At 45.8% G+C, this 19,058-nt stretch overlaps 1 protein-coding gene across 3 annotated transcripts in view; it reads right to left on the reverse strand.

The window, feature by feature from the left end:
• Positions 1-19,058, reverse strand: part of LOC148010612 (E3 ubiquitin-protein ligase At1g63170-like) — a 94,050-nt gene that overhangs the window by 16,462 nt on the left and 58,530 nt on the right. For all 3 annotated transcript variants that reach the window (XM_087671493.1, XM_087671494.1, XM_087671495.1), the window contains 3 exons: positions 15,218-15,331; positions 14,964-15,096; positions 163-330 (listed from right to left, as the gene is read on the reverse strand). In XM_087671493.1, coding sequence (XP_087527619.1) covers positions 163-330; positions 14,964-15,096; positions 15,218-15,331 — 415 coding nt within the window. The remainder of the gene's footprint in view (positions 1-162; positions 331-14,963; positions 15,097-15,217; positions 15,332-19,058) is intronic.

Genomic DNA, 19,058 nt, shown 5'->3' on the forward strand with positions numbered 1-19,058 from the left:
TTGGTTTTGTGTTGAAACTTTTAGAAGGCATTTTGGAGCCATAACAAAAAACCATGTGAATGAGACATTCAAAAAAACATGTGTGCAAGACCATGACCATGAAACGAACAAAAGTTACTAGAACATTTCCATTGAATTAAATGTTCACCAAAATTATCTTACCGCATCTTCAGCAAGCAGAGTTCGTTCAATAGCTGGCCCAGATGAAACAATCATGCTCATTACTCCTCCAGATGGACCTGCTAAATCTCCAGCAACTTTTGCAAAACTTCCTGTGCGACGAAATTTGAATTTGGGCAAAATACTAATGTCTTCCTCGGAAGCACCTTCCTGTCAAATAAAGGATGGAAGATTTTACAACAAATCCTGACTGTTCTTTATTTAAAAGTCAAGACAGCATGATCATTCAAAGAAGAGTAGCTTAAATTATCTTCATTAGTTAAAACACAATGATATCCATTGGGGGCACCAAGACTTAATAGAGTATGCAAGCTACAATGGCTATAAATTGTGATGTATGACCTTTCAATATTGAATTGAGAGTTTATTTTGGAGAGTCAAGAATTTCAATCATTGTTAACCCTATAAGGCTACCCCTATAACATTTATTTAGATTTTATTTACAAATCCGTAATAATATGGAGATCTTCATCCCAAAGAGCTATCATCATTAGTTTATCAATAAGAACATAAAGGCGTAATATTTCAAAAAGTCTTCATTTTAGGATCTCTTACAATCCATTTACTCTAGATCTCCCAATCAATCACACCAATCCATTGTACATATTCAAGAAAACCATCAAGTAGCAGCTTATTAAAAGTTGTGTTACTTCACAAACATTCTATTAAAATATAAGTACAAGTTCCCAACTTTAAAGTAGCACATATTACTCTACTGTCACCCAAATATAAAATGTGTATGAACTCTTAACATTCTAATTGAATTTCACATAAGTCTTAAGAACTTTAATTGCAATACTTCATTTCTACTATCCCTAGCTCTAGGCATGGCGGCCATTGCACTAGCAAGGCCATGAGCACTAGACATATAGTGGGTAAGACAAGAGCGAACAAGGGATACAAGTTGAACCAAGCTTCTATTAGAGATTTGGTCACCTCCAGGACAGGGGCATAGGCTTGTACATGGCAGATTAGGACAGGTTATGCAGTTGTACCATGTTCAGGAGTAGGTCAGGCAGCAACTTTGCAGTCACCAGCAGTTTGGGCAGGATTCCAGAAAGTCAAGCGGCTAGACAGGGCAAACAATTTTTCCACATGGCAGGCAATATTTTCGTGGCAGCTTTTTATTTCCTGCAGTCGGCCACATTCAACAGCAGTTGGTCAGTTTTGACTGGCTGACCTGATCATATTCTTTTCTTCCTGTTTACGCAGGCTTGAACTCCAATCACAGTCACTCTATTTTCATGCAGGTTGAGAGAAATCTCTTGCTCGTTATACTCACACAGCCCATTGTACATATCTGCCTCCAGTATTCAGCATTCATTCTCTGCAGTCTTTAGCATTCTATTGTCTCTTTCTCTCTCTCTCGTCTCTGTGTTCCCTTCTTTCTTTCAGTCCGGTCATACGCTTCCGCATTCACTGCACTCTGACATTGTATCAGAGCAATGTTGAAGGGCTGATCTCAAGAGCAGGTTTCAGCACGACCAAGGCTGCATTTTTAGCATTCTAAGGCAAGAAGAAGGGCTGCACATTGACCCAAGGCTGAAGCAAGTGCAGATACATGGGAAAGGAGGTGATTTTGCTGTTTTTGTCCAGGATTTGCTATTCAAGGAGGAGGAAAAGCTGTGTTTTCAGCCTTTCATAGCAGATTTCAGATTTTAACTGCCTTTGATCATAGTTGATAACATACGTCTCATACTTCCATCCATGTACAGGTATGAAAATATGACTGAAGCTTGATTCAGAGCCCCACACTGAATCATACATTGTCCTGAGTTTTTTCTTAAAAGACTACAAAGTATAAGCATAATAAGTTGAACCGTAATATGAATGGTAAACATTTGAACAAAGCTTATATTTTGAAAAACAAGCATAGATGATGTTGAAATTTGAGAAGGGGACTCTATGAATTTTGAGATCATAATCAACCTACTAAGATCACAAAATGTCATGACTCATGACTCATAATGCATCATAGTACTCTAGACTCTAGACAACTCAAGAGACTAAAGAGTCAAGGGTCAAGACTCAAGATTGTAGACTTGCTGTGGCATGTGCTACTCATCTCCAGCATCATACTCCTCATCCTTATCCTATGGCACACTAGAGGCACTAGCACTGGATGCACCTACTATCGTCTGAGCTGAATTTTCATCATCTTCCTCTCTCATTTCCTGCAAGCAATCCTTCATCGTCCTTTTCCTTTCCAGGGTCACTTCTATCATCTCAAATCCTCTTTCTTTCAAATTGCTTGCGAGACACAAATTGGTGTGTATAAAAACAAGCTTCTCTATATTCTTTGGCTTAGGCTTGTTCCTTTTCTTCGTCTCTCACATGGTGAAGCACAAGGGCCTTGAGACAATATCCTAAGTGCCAAGTGCTGCAAATTTGGTGTCTCTGCCCCAAAGATTTCCCACCATTGTACACCTTAATACATCCTCTTCTCATCCTTTGCAATAGGATGTGCAAATGCACTTCACTCAAACTTAGACTTATCCAATTCACCATATAACTCCCCTTGAGCACCTACATCATAGTTTGTAACACGTTCAACCACATCCATCCAACCCTTACCTCCTTATCACTATCAAGATTCTTTGCTCTCCAAATAGGATGGAGCACAAAAGTGGCAATGAAGAGTGCATCGTGTTCCATCAATCTAAGTCTACACAAAGTGCCTTGACTTGCTATAGCTTGGAAGCATCAATACCCTATGCAATCAGTAAGCACAAAAACCAACTCCATGGTGGCACCCTCTCTCTCAGCAAGACACAAAATCCTTAAATCTGGAGCACATAGCTTCACAATCACCTTGGCATTGGTCCAAAATGAAGAACCCAAGACAATAGATAAAATGTGCAAATTCCCAACGGTTCTACTCACTTTATTTTAGTAGTACTCATCATTAACGATCATCAGCACAATCCACTAAAGACTCTGTCATCCACCATGTTTGCCAAAATGATAAACATATATGCAAACTAACTCTATAATGGTTTGAGCAATTCTTTTGAACTGAACTTTCTGTACAAAGCTAGAACTGTATTTTTACATGTCATAGATGTCACCACTTTCACTTCTTCTTCAAAAACGGGCTTCACCCAAGAAAGTTGTCCAATATCCTCAAACAACAAGTCAAGGCAATGGCACGTTCAAGGGATATAAAAAATGGTTGGCCACTCTTGCTCAACCAACGGACACCAACATAATTTGTTGCATTGTCCATGCACACTTGGACTACATTGTGAGGGCACCACATCAAAAATTGAACTCTTAAGAATTTCAAACATATGCTCTCCTGACTTAAACTCGCCAACTGTATGAACTGATTGCAAGAAAGTGGAACAAAACATGCACGAAAACTATGAATACCTTAGTTACCCGTGTGATCAATGGATGACATGTAAAAGTTATACAAAGTTTTTCCAAACATGTATTTTGGGTGCATGGTGTTAGTTTGGGTCTAGGCCATTAATTGGGCCATTAAATATCCATTGGTGACAATGGAACTAGACATTAATTATTTAGTTAATGCTAGTCCTACTCCAATTAATGTACAAGACAATTGAATGTCTAGTGGGGGTTAGCACAATTAATGTAAATGGGCAGTATCCAATTCTTGGGCAAGGTTAAATGAATAATTAATCAATTAATTTTCAAAACTTAAATTTTGAAAATTGATTAATTAATGTAAATGGGCAGTACCCAATTCTAGGGCAAGGTTAAATGAATAATTAATTAATTAATTTTCAAAACTTAAATTTTGAAAACTAATTAATTAAAGCTGAAATTTACTTTTGAAAAGCTGCCGAGTGGCAAACCAAGCTACCACTTGTCAAAACTTCCTATGCAATCTAGAGGAGGGTTGTTTGGGGGCTGGTTGAGGGTCTTCCAATATTCCAAGGTTGAAGGAGGAAGGAGTTGTCAGATGAGCTCTGAGAGAGGCAATAGCTGATCACATAGCACAACATGACAAGGGCAGCAAGTTTCCTTCTTTGCCTTAGGCTGCGAGAGAAGAGAAAGGCTGACACTCAGGTTTTACTCCCCTTTTAAAGCTATTGGCACCATCAAAATTGCCATCGAAACTACCAATTAAAAGATAGTCCTTTCAAGTGATTTTCTTGTCTTCCAATTAGCCCTCAATAATTCTCACGCAATTCCAACTTAGGGTGAAGTGCAATTGCAAAATTGCTGCTGAAACCCTAATTTACAGCAGAAATTAGGGTTTCCACAACCACCTCAAGATCCATGCCCAATTACTAAAATCCCAAAACTTGGAGTAGCACCTCAAGGAAAGATATTTGCAACTGAACCAAGGGGTAGCCCATTCTCAAATTATTGTGACTTGTGAAAAAAACTACTAGGGTTTGTACTAGGGAAACACAGAGTGTACGACCACAGCTGAACAAAGAGACAGATACAAACACAGAAAGCAAAACTCAAGCCTTAAACGCAAAACTCAAAACTCAACCTCAGAAACTCAAACACAAACAGAAGAAGGGAGAGAAGAATACAACTCTGAAGTGAATGAATACTATAAATGAATGTAAGAGTGTACAGATACTCAAGGGTAGAGCAAAGTGTCGGAGAGTGATGTCCACTGGAGACAGATCCCAAGGCTATGACCACCAATCAAAACTAGGATGGAGAGGATGCAACAAACACAGGTGTCAAGAGGACCTGAAGCACCAACAAACGCAAGCTGGACAAGTGTGGAAGAGGGCTGGCAACTGTCGCCTAATGAGAAGGAGCTGTCACTTGATGGAGGAAGTTGTCGCCTAGAGAGAAGACACCAAACGCAAGCTACAGATGCAGTTGCTAATTGCCAGTTGCCGCCAAGTGATGAAGAGGTCCAAAAAAGGTCGGCTGATGAGGGAGATGGGCTGCCAACTGTTGCCTACACGCTGGAGGTGCAAACGCAGCAGAGGGAAGGTGTGACAGCAGTCGTTGGGACTGGACAACCACGTGTGTGGACTGATAGCTGAAATCTGCACCCAAGGGTGAGAAACCTGCACAGAAGGGGTGAGGTTGAATGGGGGCAGCCTGTCTATTTATAGATATTGAAGGGCGCCCCAAAGAATTAGGCTTTTTTGGGGGACCACTAAAACTCTCTTGGACTGCTCCCCTTTTTAGGGTTTTTCATTAATTAAGTGTGTTTTGGGGCTGTTTAAGAATGCTAATCAGCTGGAAAGTGTGTTTTAGCTCAACATGACCTGCATGCAAGAGATTGTGTCCCAACTTGTGTCTAGATTGTTACACTATCAAGGGCCAATTTGTCCCCAACCAGTGCTAGTCATTGAATTTGAAGAGGGATTGGCCTATATCTCTTTGTACTTCAAATTAGAGAAATATAGTTAAAGAAATACAACAAAAGGCACCAATTGTGGGGCCAATCAAGTGTCACTTGTCCAAGATTAAGTGGTAAAGCATGTATTTCCAATTTTGTGTATTTTATGCTTGTTGTAATCAATGATTAATCAAGTTATTTACCGCCCTTTCAGAGAAGGAAGGCCAGTTTCAATTGGAGTCCATTGAGTAGAATGGCACTTGGTACCTTCTGCCTCAGCTTGCTCATCAAAAGGTAATTGGAGTCAAGTGGGTCTTTCAAACCAAGCATCTAAATAATGATACACTCAACAAGCACAAGGCTTGAGGCTTTGCACATCAGTCTGGTGTTGACTTCTATGGTATTTTTGCCTCACAACTTGTATGGCCACCATTTGGACAGTAGTTGCTCTTGCCAACCATAGGAGATGGCCAATTTACTAGTTGGATGTCAACTCTGTGTTCTTGAACGGCAACTTAAAGAAGGAGACTTGGGTAGAGCAATCTCCTAGCTTTTCTTCCTCCGATCTTAAGGTATACCCATTAAAGAAGACCTTTTATGGCCTCAAATAGACTCCCCATGCTTGGAATTAAGATAGACTCATTCCTTCAAGACTATTTGGGGTATCAAAGATCCACCTCCAATCCAAATTTGTACATCCACACATCAACTCAAGGGCATACATCAAATAGTCAAGCAACCTAAGGAAGCACTCCATGAGAAGTTTGAGATGACAAATATGGGGCTTCTTCATAGGTCATGAGATATGGCAAACTGAGAGGGAGATCTTTCTCTCCCAATAGCGATATGTGTAGGAGCTCTTAACCACCTTTGAGATGTAGGAGTTTTGGCCCATTTCTACTCCCATGGATTCAAATTGGAAGGCTACAGCTCATATAGATTCCCCATTAGTGGATGCTTTCCGCTATCGACAATTGATTGGGTCATTGACTTGGCTTCTAAATGCTCATATTGATTTCTACTTTCCAATTGGTTGGATATTGTGGTTCGTGAGGTGAACTCCCAATCTAGGCTTGCTATATCCAATAGGTGCAAGTGGTTCAACCTTGATGTAAAAAGGTTGGATTGATTTAGATTGGGCTAGTGATGTTGATCGCAAACGATCAACAACAAGCTATTGCTTTCTTCTAGATATAGATGCAATTTCTTGGAGCAACAAGAAGTGACCTACTGTTGACCATTGCCCTTTCATCTACAAAGGTTGAGTACCAAGCAGCTTGTTCTACCACTTGTGAGACCATTTGGCTTCCAAGGTTGTTGGAGAAGCTTGACCATTCACATACAAGGGCTACTACACTTCTATGCACAATGAGAGTTGCATAGCCTTGGCATGGAATCCCGTATTTCATGCTAGGATGAAGCACATAGAGATCCAATATCACTACATTTGTGAGAAGATCTTGGATGGGCCCATTGACGTGGAGTATTGCAAGACAATCTGGTGAATAAACAATCTAGTAAATTTATTCACCAAGGACTCCCTTAAGCCATTCTTCATCGACATTCCAGATCCCTTTGCCTTATGCCACATCCAAGATCTAAGGGGGGTGTTAGAGATTAAGTCAACTCCAAGACAAGCATGTCCAGGGCAGATTAGGGCAGATTAGGCAGTTGTACCATATTCAGGAGCAGGTCAGGCAACAGTTTTTGCAATCACCAGTTGTTTGTGCAAAATTCTGGGTAGGTCGGGCAGACTGGACAGGGTGCTTTTGCCACATGGCAGGCAGCATCTTCGTGGAAGCTTTTATTTCCTGCAGTCGGCCATATTCAATGATCGTATTATTTTATTGTTTTCCACCTACTAAGGCAGCCTGCCCTCCAGTCACAACCACTTTGTTTTCGTGCAGGTTGGAAGATCTCTCCAGCTGGTTTTCTCACACAGCCCGTTGTACATATCTGCCTTCACTATTCAGCATTCATCCTCTGCAGTCTTCAGCATTCTACTATCTCTTTTTCTCTCTCCTCTCCATGGTCACTTTTTCTTTCAGTCTGACCATGCGCTTCCACATTCGCTGCACTCTGACAGCTTCAACATTAGTTACCTCTTCCATCTAAACTATAGAGACTAGGTTGGGAATCTAAGATAAGTAGTTGATAGTCACTTGATTCTGGCTTGTCAAGTTGAATCTCCATCTTCAGCATCTAGGTGGTCCACTAGTGATGCTATGAAGGACCTCGATTTGGCTCTCATTCTAGGTGGCATGTGCTCAATAAGTGGGACACATTCAAGCATTGAGATTCCAATCCTTTGTACTGAGGGGTGGGATTAAATGATCTTGAGTTTTGAGGTTCTACAACTAAAGATGAATTGTTGAAAATTTGACTACTTCTAGAAATTAATCTTGCTTAATCCAATGTCTTTATATAGCTCACTTCTAATATTGGATCTCATTTCATGGAGCAAATCTGTATTGATCACACATTGAGTCATAGAGACAAATACAAACAAGCTCACAATCATTGGTGCCTACAATATTCGTGATGAAGAAGATGACAAGGGACCAAGACTAAAACACAAGTTGGGTTTACTCATGAGACTTGCAAATACGAATTGATTGCTGAAACAGGGGTTTGTGATTTCAATTTGAAATCAAATAAAGTATGCAATGCATGTCATTCTATACATTGCTCTCTCATCCAGATTACTAAGTTTTTAAAAATGTGCAAAATGAAGTCAAGTAGGTCTGGATTTGAGTCTCATGATGGAACACCCTGCATGTCCAAATAGTACCTTAATTCAGCTGATCATAAACTCACAAAAACAAGCCAGTTATTGAGCATTTAGGTAAAAGTTCCTTTCAGTATTGGGCACCACCAATTAATGCATTTTTCAACTTTTTTGGGCCAGCTCCTGCCGTTGCATATCCTGCTGCTGCTCCACCCACCATCGTTCCTGCCCTCCCCTCCCCCCCTGCCTACTGCTCGTGGTCCCCCACCTCTGCCCCGTCTACTCCCCTGCTCTCACCCCCGTACTGACCGCCCACCGCCCCCCCCCCCCCCCCGCCAGCGGGCCTCTGCTCCGCATCTACTCCCCCACCTCTGCCCCATCTACTCCCCCACACTAACTGCCCGCCGCCTCCTCCCCCGCCTCTACTCCGTCTACTCCCCCCCGCCTCTACTCCCCCTCCCTAGGGAGCACTGCTCCCTGGCATGCCCCCCCCCCCAAAGCATTGTCTCTGCCTCACCCACGCCCGCTTGCTTTCCCACCTTACGCCAGCTTCCCCCCCACCCCCCCCCCCGGCCTGAACCCGCCCCTCTTCTTCCGCCTGTTGACCTGATCCCCCTGCCTTCCTGTCATAGGCTGAAAAAGGAAAAACTGAGTGGTGCTTAACTAAAATTACACACCATCAGGGCGGACAAATAGACGTGAGCTCGACTACGGTGGTGTCCAACACTCCCCCCCACCGTGTAAACAAGCATCCCCCACCCTCCCCCCCCTCCTCCTTGCCATTGGCCCTCCTCCCCTCCTGTTGCTCCCTTCCCCTGCAGCAACATCCCCCCCAACTCCCACAGCATAGTAGAGTGAGTGGTAGGTCCTCAACACAGACTTGGCCGTCCGGGCCACAGAGTTGAAGCTGAAAGAAACAACTATCTTTGGTCAGGTCGTTGGACACTCCCAATCGAGGGCCTAGTTGCGGGATTGGCTCCACTCCACGCTGCGCATTGGCACAGCGCAGATCAAGGAGGCAGTCCTCATGGGCCGAGGGACCTTCATGGTTTGACTCACATCTCCGGACGCAACCCGTGAGTTAGTGGAGAGCTCGCCTTATGCCTCCACGAAGGGGGTCATCTACATGGTTCCCTCGTATAGCGGTTTCACAGTGGAGTCTTTTGCGCTCCACAATAGTATTCTCAGACACCCAATCACCCTACTTTTCCCCAGATTGGCAGTAGAGTACCGCCAGTTAGTGGAGGACTTTGGTTGGCTCTTTGGCGCACTTCTTCCTACTTCCTTCGCAAATGCAGTGACAGTTGCAGGAGTCCCAAAGGTACGAGTGGCCGTGAAAGACACATCCTCTTCACACCAGCAGTGTTCCCCCTCCTACACAGCCACCAGCTCATCTGCCCCTGTCGCCTGTCACACTTTCCTGAGACAGGTATAATTGTTGCCACAAGAGTTCTTCCGCAATGGCCCATGGTCCTACCTGAGAGTTGCAGAGTGCTGAGAGTTCCCACTACCTCTAGAGGCGGGGATCTTCTTGGTTTGTAAGTCAAGGAGGGGCAAGGTCCATCTACTAGCACCACCAAATGGACCTAACTACGCTTTTTTCCTTCAGTCCTCTCACTTAGGGGATTGGACAATGACACAGATTGAGGAGGATTTGAAGAGTCAAGTGGCGGACCACATCTCCCAATGGATGGGAGACGAAGGACTAGCACTATTTACACAGCAGTGGCCTAGTTGCGTGATGGGCATTAACTGGTGGGCTGGAGACGAGGTACCACACTTGAGTATGATCTTTCGAGTCCCCCCCCCCCCCCCACAGTGGAGAGCTCCAAGGGATGTGATTGAGTGGCCCCTAGCACAAGCGGCCCGTTTCTACCAGTGTACAGAGTCACGACTCTCAGCTTGGCTCATAGATACATTGATAGTACCACCTAGAGCATCTATCACCCGTCTGGTTCGGCCAAGGGCCGCCATGGGGGACTGAAGTTTACCATCCAAACCTGCGGCAAAGCGTACTTGCATGCCCCATAGTTTCTCCTCCTCATCAACAGTCTCCACACCGAACAGATGTCTATTCCGTCAGTCGCAGGTTTCCTCAAGGGCTTACACCTTGCATCCTGGAATGTGAATAGTCTCCACTACAGTGGGGCACGGGGTTCCAGGAAGTTGATTGTTTGGTAGGAGCTACAGCCTGCCCTTGCTGGACGGATCGACATCTTACTTCTACAGGAGCACAAGCTTGCTCCCACCCAAGCCCAGCGGATAGGGAAGGTACTCCTGGGCAACTCGCACACCTACTGGGAGCACGCCATAGGTGCCCACGGCAAGAGTGGAGGAGTATGCACCTCTATTTGCCAGAGTCTCACCGCCTGTATACGAGACCACGAGGCGATAGTGGCAAGGAGGGTTCTATGGATCAGATTGGATGTTGAGGACTCGTGCCTTAGAGTCCTCAATGTCTATGCCCCTACGGAGGTTAGGGCACGCAGCAAGTTCTGGGTGGAGATCCCGAATGGACTCCCAGAGGTGGACTCCTAGATCGTTGAAGGAGACTTCAACAACCTGGAAGATTTGGAGGACCAGCAGGCGGCAGAGGCATAAACTACCATGGCATGGCTGGGGAGGAGTAGGAGGCATGGGAGGTCTTTCTACTAGCAGTAAGAGCACGCGATGCCTGGACAGACCCTGCCTTCCACAGGAGGGAGAGGTCACTAGACTTCTCTTGGGGATACAGGCAGCTAGGTGAAGTCCTGCTGGAGCGGTTGGACAGGCTTTTTGTGGGAGAATGGGGTGGCTCTCGTGGAGGCCAGATTGGGCAGTTAGCAAGCACCACGTTGTCCGCTCATTGCCCGGTTCTCCTGACACTAGATCCCCCAATCTCTGCCCTAGACACACGAGCCTAACTCAATCTATAGAAGGGAGGAGGTGACAAGACAGATAGAGCAGGTTTGGACCAAGGAGTGGAGCAGGAGAGACCGGATCGCAAAGGAGGTTGCAAAGGCCCTAGCCGAGTCGAGCAGAATCTGCCAAGAGGCAACCATACAAGCCAAGCAGCAGAGCTGGGAGGAGAAGAGAGCACTCCAGCGGGACCTTGCAGCCACGCAAAGATTATTACACGAGGCACCAGGGGATCCCATCCTCCACACACAAGAGATGCGCACGCAAGCAACCATTGTTGGCCTAGAGGACAAGCACTCGGAGTTCTCTTTCCGCACCTCAGCAGCTTTCTGGGCGCGGAAGGAAGATAGGATGTGCAAGGAGTTTTTCCAGGTGCACCAACCTCGCTCCTCAGGAGAGCAAATACGCAGCCTTCGAGATCAGTATGGGAGCACTCGTTCTAGCCCAAACGAGGTGATGGAGATTGCCACAGACTACTATAGCCGCCTGTTCCAGTAGGAGACAACCTCAACTAGAGGGCAGCGATGTAGACAGTAGGTCTGGGATCACATCCCGTCCCTCGTCTCAGAGGAGATGGGATGCTCCCTCCTAGCCCCCTTCACAGAGAAGGGACTAGAGGAGGCTTTCCATACACAAGACAGGCAGAAATGCCCGGGGGAGGATGGCCTCTCTATGGCCTTCTTCACTGCCTACTAGAAACTGGTGAAATACCCCCTACTGATGGCTTTCCAAGAGATCTTCACTTCAGGACGACAGATGCCAGGGAGTCTTTCGACAGGCCTTATCAGTCTTCTCCCCAAAGGGGGAGACCGGTTGGAGCTTTCCCAATGGAGACCGATCACACTTTTGTCAGTGGCCTATAAGGCACTGGCAAAGATGATTGGTAGGCGACTGCGCCCCGTGCTTCCAGACATCGTCCATGACACACAGACAAGCTTTGTCCAGGATAGGAGCATCCTGGACAATGTATTCACCTTCTTTGAGGCAACAGAGTGGGCTGCTTAGCACAGTGGGCAGAGACTGGACGTACTACTCTTGGATTTTGAGAAAGATTATGACAGGGTGGACTAGGACTTCCTAGAGGGCGCCATGGTGAGGCTGGGTTTCCCTCAGGCTTAGATTCGCGGGGTCACCGCACTTTACAGATCGGCCACCAGCTGGGTTCTCATAGGTGGTAGGCATGGGGAGGAGTTTCCGCTAGAAAGATCAGTACGGCAGGGCTGCCCCCTGACCCCGTACCTGTTCTTGCTCTTTGCAGATGTGATGTCCCATTTCCTCAGGTCACATCTGAGCGGACTACGCGGCCTCCAACTTCCAGTGAGAGAGAAGACTGAGTTGTTAGATTTAGAGTATGCAAATGACACAGCACTCTACATAGAGGATGATGAGCTAATGCTGAAGAGAGTGAGGATGGCTCTTGAGGTGTTCTATCTTGCAGCGGAAGCGAAAATCAACTAGCGAAAGTCGGTTGGTTTCCTCATAGACCCGGACTCTAGCATGGAGTGGGGAGTCCCCTGGGATTTAGATGGATGAGCAGAGGGCAAACCGTCCGGTACCTAGGGTTCCAAGTGGGACTCGACATCACGCCCGCCCAGCAGTTTCTTCATGTTCTTAATTCTATTCAGAGAAAGCCAACCTACTGGAGCACGGCTCGCCCTCACTAGCCGGCCGAGCCCTGGTGGTTAACCAGGTTCTCCTAGCGACGGCCTGGTATATCACCTCGTGTTGGTGCTTCTCCTCATCCTGCATAGTAGTGCAGAACTTCCTTTGGTCAAGGTCAAATGGCTCCATGGATTCTAGGGCCAAGGTGACGTGGACAACCATCATACGGCATCGGTCAGAGGCAGGGCTTTGGATCATAGATCCAAAGTATCAGAGTATGGCCCTCTTGCGCAAGCTAGTTGTCCACGGCCTCACACTAGGCAGGCAGACCTAGAAGGTTTTATTGCAGGAGGGTCTTCACGATTGTAGATCGAGGCTTGGCGGTGAGTGGAGGCCGTCCCTAAGATGGATCTTCACGTCAGCCCGGATCACCTTTCCTACATAGCTTACTCCGCATGTGGCAGGGCTTATGTACGGCCCTAATCCAGAGCCCCCCAGGATGCCAAGAGGAGATAGACCATCAACCGATGATCTGGAACCCCCAGGTCAAAGATCGGGATGGGGCACAAATTGGCGAGCGCCCCCACATCCAGTGGGCTGGTTGGGAGGCCGGCCCGGCACGTACCATCAGAACACGGCGAGAGGTATACAGGATGGCGGACGAGGAGGTGCTGCGGCGAATATCAGGCTGCGAGGGAGGAGTGGAGTTGAGAAGAAGGGAGATAGACGCAGCAATATCTCTGGAGTGGCTTGCTCCCTTGATACGAGAGCCGATAGAGCCCGAGGAGGTTTGGACCGCTAGGTTTTCATCAGCAGGCATCCCCCTACAGGTGGCAGGTAGAGTGGGCGGCGCCCCGCAAGGGACTTTCTTCACCGTTCAGGAGGGGGAGCGTCTGGCCCTTGACAGAGGGCAGCAAGATGAGGGTAAAGCTGCCCTGTCGTGGAGAAGGATTTGGGTGGTCGGCCTTCAGGGGAAGACATGGCGACTGGACCCCTATGTTTTCTAGAAGGAGCTCAAGGAGTGGCGCCTTTGGATCTGGGAGGGCAAACCACTTGATGAGCTGGAGTGGGATCCAAGAGAGTAGCTATGGCCGGCAACTGCAGTCGCCAAGAAGCCACCGCAGTTCCTAGAGTACACTGCCAGGATTAGCAGACACGTACTGATGCAGGAGGATATGGATTGGGCGTCGTCACATAGCAGGCACTAGGCGGAGCACAACATCACGGAGCCGTTCTGACGGACCTTCTGGCGCCGCCTATGGGATAGCTGGAGGCCGAGGAGGGTATCGTATTTCTTATGGCTGGTGGCACATGGAGGCTTGGCGGTGGGAAGTTGTCTTGCCTAGATGCAAAAGGAGGAAGGTTGTAAGCGCTGCACACAGCAGCCCCTGGAAACCCCAAAGCACTACCTTTGGTCTAGTGAGGTGGCACAGCTCGTGTGGAGAGGAGCATGCCACACCCTTTGCCGTATAGCACCCAGCCTTGGATATATCTCATGGGGAGCTTTCTACTGGCAGGCAGTCAGCCAGGGCTGTCATCTTCTGTATGAGGCCGAGATGCAGGACACGATATTCATCATCGAGGCAGGGACATGCGCAGTGGTCGGTTTGGAGGCTCTACCCATCCGCCAGGCACTCTAGCCCACAACAGACCACTCTGAGGTATGGGAGATCATAGGGAGTCTTACTAGATGGTATATCTGGAAGGCACGGTGTGAGGAGGCTTTCGGCGGAGAGAGACTTTCAGTACAGGCGACCTTAGCAGAGCTCTGGACCTCCATCATCCACTCCCTCCACGGCCGTTGGGAGCAGGTGCAGGGCGAGTCCAGGGCTCGTCAGGATCTGCGTTGTCACTTCATACGTACTTGGGGTGGCCATGACCTGTTTTTCATGATGCAAACAGGCAGCCCCAGATGGCGATACACCCTCCTCCATGGCTTCTTGCCCCCATCCCCCTCAGACCGCCTTGAGAGACTTGTATACATGATGTATTTGTGACTCTGCATCAGCTCCAGCTAGTCTGTTGAACATGAGCACTCCTTTGTAATCAGTTTTTTTGAGTAATATAATCAGCCACATTTTACTTGCAAAAAAAAAAAAAGTATCGAGCACCACCAATCGTTTTTTCATGTCAATGCATTGTAAGGAACTGAGCTTCTTCCACATGCTTAGAACCAACCTTGAAACCAGACCATAGAAAAAGCACCTTTGAAAACAAACGGATACAAACCAGATGCTACATAATGACAACCAATATCATAAGATTTACCTGTTCGGCTACTGCATACATGATAGCAATGATACATGGTAGGCAGCAACAAACAGCCACACCAATTATACATGCCAAAGATACACAGAAGATCACAAAAAAGACATCGAACGCCAAAAATGCGATGCTGAGCCTGCAAATTTGATAGTCAGTGACTTGTTATTACGAAGAATAGTTCTCCAAAATTTGGTGCCAGTAAGCCTAGGAAAGAATTATTGTTAATAGTAATGACAAAAACACTCGCAACTACTTACCAAAAAAGGAGTGGTGCACTTTGAGATTGGCTTCCCGTAGTGGTCCAGTAAAAACCAAGTACCCACCAAACAAATGAAAATGATGTATTGGCTGACTCAATGCGTTTAGCTATACTGCAGCCCAGAGAACCTTGTCAAATAAAGTAAATCTAGCAGATATAACAGAAGCAGTACTCTCTCCAGTTCATTCATCTTTTGTAACCCTACTTTCATTAACCAAATTCACTTAGAATGCAAAACTGAGTCTTTATGTTTCATTCTAATCTAGTTGATTGTGAGTGCTGAAAATTTAAGGCTGAACTTATGGACAATTTAACACTGTTCTCATTACTCATGTAGCATGAACAAAAAACATCAGATCACCCGTCTTTATAGAGTCAACAACCTGCTCCCAAGTAACAATTCTTCATCTCAAAGAGGCCCAAATGCCCAACATCAGCCATCTAGACATTTTACATATGTAGTATTCCCTATCTGTCACACTGATATCACTGTACAGCTAAGAGTGCCAGGGTTTCACAGCTTAGTGCTAGATTAGCCACAGTCCAGACCCAACTAGATTTAGGAGTTATAGCTACGCTAGAGTCACAATGATTCTTATGCAAATAGTCTTATTGTATTATAACCAACTTTAAAGTACTCCAAGTTGGGCCTTATTACACTCCTGAGCCCTATTATACTTTGTTTGGGTATCAATCTTGAGTGTTGTTTGATTGAACCATAGTCATATGAGCACAAAGATTTATGAAAGACACACATACACCATTCTAGGTAAATGTACAGGAGTTTAGGGAAGAGGATCAGTTCATGAGTCAAATCTAGGGAAGTCTGGAAATAGGCAATCCCCTGCCCAGGCAATGAATGAGCGCTAGGGTATGCATTAAGAGAGGATTCGAGACCTCAACTGCCATCAGAAAGAACTTTCATGTGTACCTAGCTTTAGGAAAATTGCATGTATGATGTACACCACTATCAAGTAAATTTGCAAAAGTCTAGACTAGAGTCAGTCCATGAATCATGGATGAAAAAGTCTCAGTGCACACAATCCCCTGCCCAAGCAGAAAAAGGAGAACTGTCTTTGCATTCTACTGTTTGGGCTGCCACCAGTTAACCCCTATCCTGAGTTTCTCACCATATCAACATTTTGCTGTCAGTTGGTTTGTGCTGCCTTCTGATTGCATTTCTTCCGGTCATTACAGCCCAAAATTGCTAAGCTTTATATGCAGATCATTGGCAGGCCTGCTGCTCCCTTCACCTGTCATCACTTCCTATGTTCAGCCCCAGATGGACTTGCACTGGAGGAGACTGCTGCCATCTGGTTTTTGATTGCTCTCTCATCCTACAAGTTCCCGCCAATGTTCTCAGTAGACATTACTGCCCTTTCCTCAGGCACCACTCTCTTGTACACTGACCTCAGGCGGTTGACCTACTTTCTAGGCATGGAGATTGTCCTGCATTCAAATGGAACATTTGTGTCAAGAAAAAGTACACCTTGCAATTAGTTAATCGGTACCTTCCCGATGGTGTCAAATCAGTGGCCACCCCATTTGATCCAACAGTTAAACTAACCAAGGATTTGGACACTGCACCCCATGATGAGATTTCTTCCTGAGGTAGTGGGCAAGTTGCTTTGGCTCACAAACTCCCAACCTGACCTTGCATATTGTGCGTCCATTCTTTCTTAGTATTTCACTGTGCTTCATTCATCTCACTGGAGTAGTGCTTTGCATGTCTTAAGATATCTTAGTGGTACTTACCTGTATGGTTTGCACTCCAGTTCTAGATTGAGTTTGCAAGGATTCACAGATTCAGACTGTGTTGGAGACCAGGATACCCAAAAGTCCCAGGGTGGTTATATGTTCTCCCTTGGATCAGTTCCTATTTCTAGGTCCAAAAGTAAGCAGTCCACTATTGCAACTCCTTCCACAGAAGCGGGTATAGAGCTCTCTTCGATGCCACCTATGACACCATTTACCTTTGGTCTCTCCTCATCAAGATATGCTTTCCTCTTAGGTTCCCTTACCCCATCTTCATCAACAAGCAAAGTGTTACATTAATAAGGTAAATTATGGGAAACAGGCGCGAGGGATGACCGTCCTGGGGCCTTGGGCACCCGAACGGGGTCTAGGGGAGCCTAGAGAGTTAGAGAGTCCGAGAATAGTAAGACTCACCTGAAGTGGACGGCTGGCAGAGGAAACGAGAAGGGAGGTGCCAACAACTATCTAGGCAAGGTTGGGAGGAGAAACAAGGGTCTCGTGCCACTGTTCTCAAGATCGTCAGACGTTTCACTGTGTGATTCTGCTCTTCGTCAGTCTGGTTCCACGTTTCACTGGTATCAGAGCCGCTGGGTCCTGCTTTTGCCTATTTCCCACGAAGGCTTTCTCCGGTACCCACACGTCACATGTCACACGGGTCACGCGAGAAGACGGTGCCCCACACGTCATATGGGTACCAGTTTTGAGAAGACGGTGCCCACACGTCATACGTCACACTGGCCCGTATCTTGTCATACACGATTGATTTCGTGAGGCGCAGCAATTGAACAGCAGCATTTCAGGAAGCGCAGCAATCGAACATCAATAAAACCCGTCACCAGTCGGCGGACGAAGCCAGTCGGACGAATCTGACACGTAACAGGGGTACAGCTGGTTCATGTGACCCATTTAGGGAGGGGGTGTGTTTCGGCCCTTCCTTATTCGGTGTTCCTACCAATAAGCTTTATTGTCAACGTGACTGTCTCAGTTTGGGAAAGACGAACTATTCCTCACTCTTCGGGGCTATTACTAAAAGCCATCAACAGTTGCCCTATCACTATAACCAGGGAAGTACTTCACTTTGTACGCAAATTTCTTATATTTGCTTTCCAATTCCAGGAGGGGAAAGAGAGAGAGGGGGTAATTGAGGGTTCTAGTTCTGGGAACCACCCTATGGTAGATCCCCATGAAATGGAGATACAAGAAGAGCAGTGGGAAGAATTTTTTGCCACACGAGAACAATTTGATGATCTAACTGCTTGTGTGCAGGCACAGGGGGTTCAAATGGAATTTTTAACTCAAACACTCACCGAAATAAAATCTCAATTTACTTTATTACTACAAAGCAATAAAAATAGGTTAGAAACCTCAGATATTTCATCTTCATCGAAAGATTTGGATGTGACTATGCAAGAACCTAAACTTTAAAGAGCCCCACCAAAAGTTGAGGGATAATCCACTTTTAAAAGATATGAAATCCCCTCAGTTTCACGGGGAGGAAAAAGATAGAAATAAAGACAGTATCTTTAATTTTCTCCAAGAATGGGAGAATTTGCATAAACTTAAAAATACTCCACCACATCTCCAAGCGCTGGAGGCCAGTTTAACTTTAGGGCCAAAGGTGTATAAATGGTAGCGAACTTTAAAGGAGACAAATAAAATACCTGAAACTTGGGCTCAATTTGAATTGGTCATTTTTGAAAGAATTCCTTCCTGAAAATGAAATGGAAAGAAATTGGGAAGATTGGAATTATGTCAGACAAAAGGGAAGACCCCTGCTGACATATCTGGAGAAATATCGTGAGATAATCCTCAAATTGGAAGGAATAGATGAATTTCAAAAGACGAGGATTCATTAGGGGACTAGATAAGGGCTGTAAAAAGGAAGTGAAAAGGAGTTCACCTAAGACGCTTGAAGAGGCAATTAAATTTGCATTAATCAATGAAGATAATACACGTCTAGGTACACTCACTAGTCTCACTAATACGGAGCCCAAGACTAAAGAATTGGAAACCTCAAAATTTGTAGGTAAATTTAAAAGGAAAATGCCATTTCTTAAGGGCAAGAAACAACCTTTTGAAAAGAA

The sequence above is a fragment of the Lygodium microphyllum genome, chromosome 29 (genome assembly GCF_053477565.2).
Source record: "Lygodium microphyllum isolate KBCC chromosome 29, Lygodium_microphyllum_v1.1.10, whole genome shotgun sequence".
NCBI classification, from domain to species: Eukaryota; Viridiplantae; Streptophyta; class Polypodiopsida; order Schizaeales; family Lygodiaceae; genus Lygodium; species Lygodium microphyllum.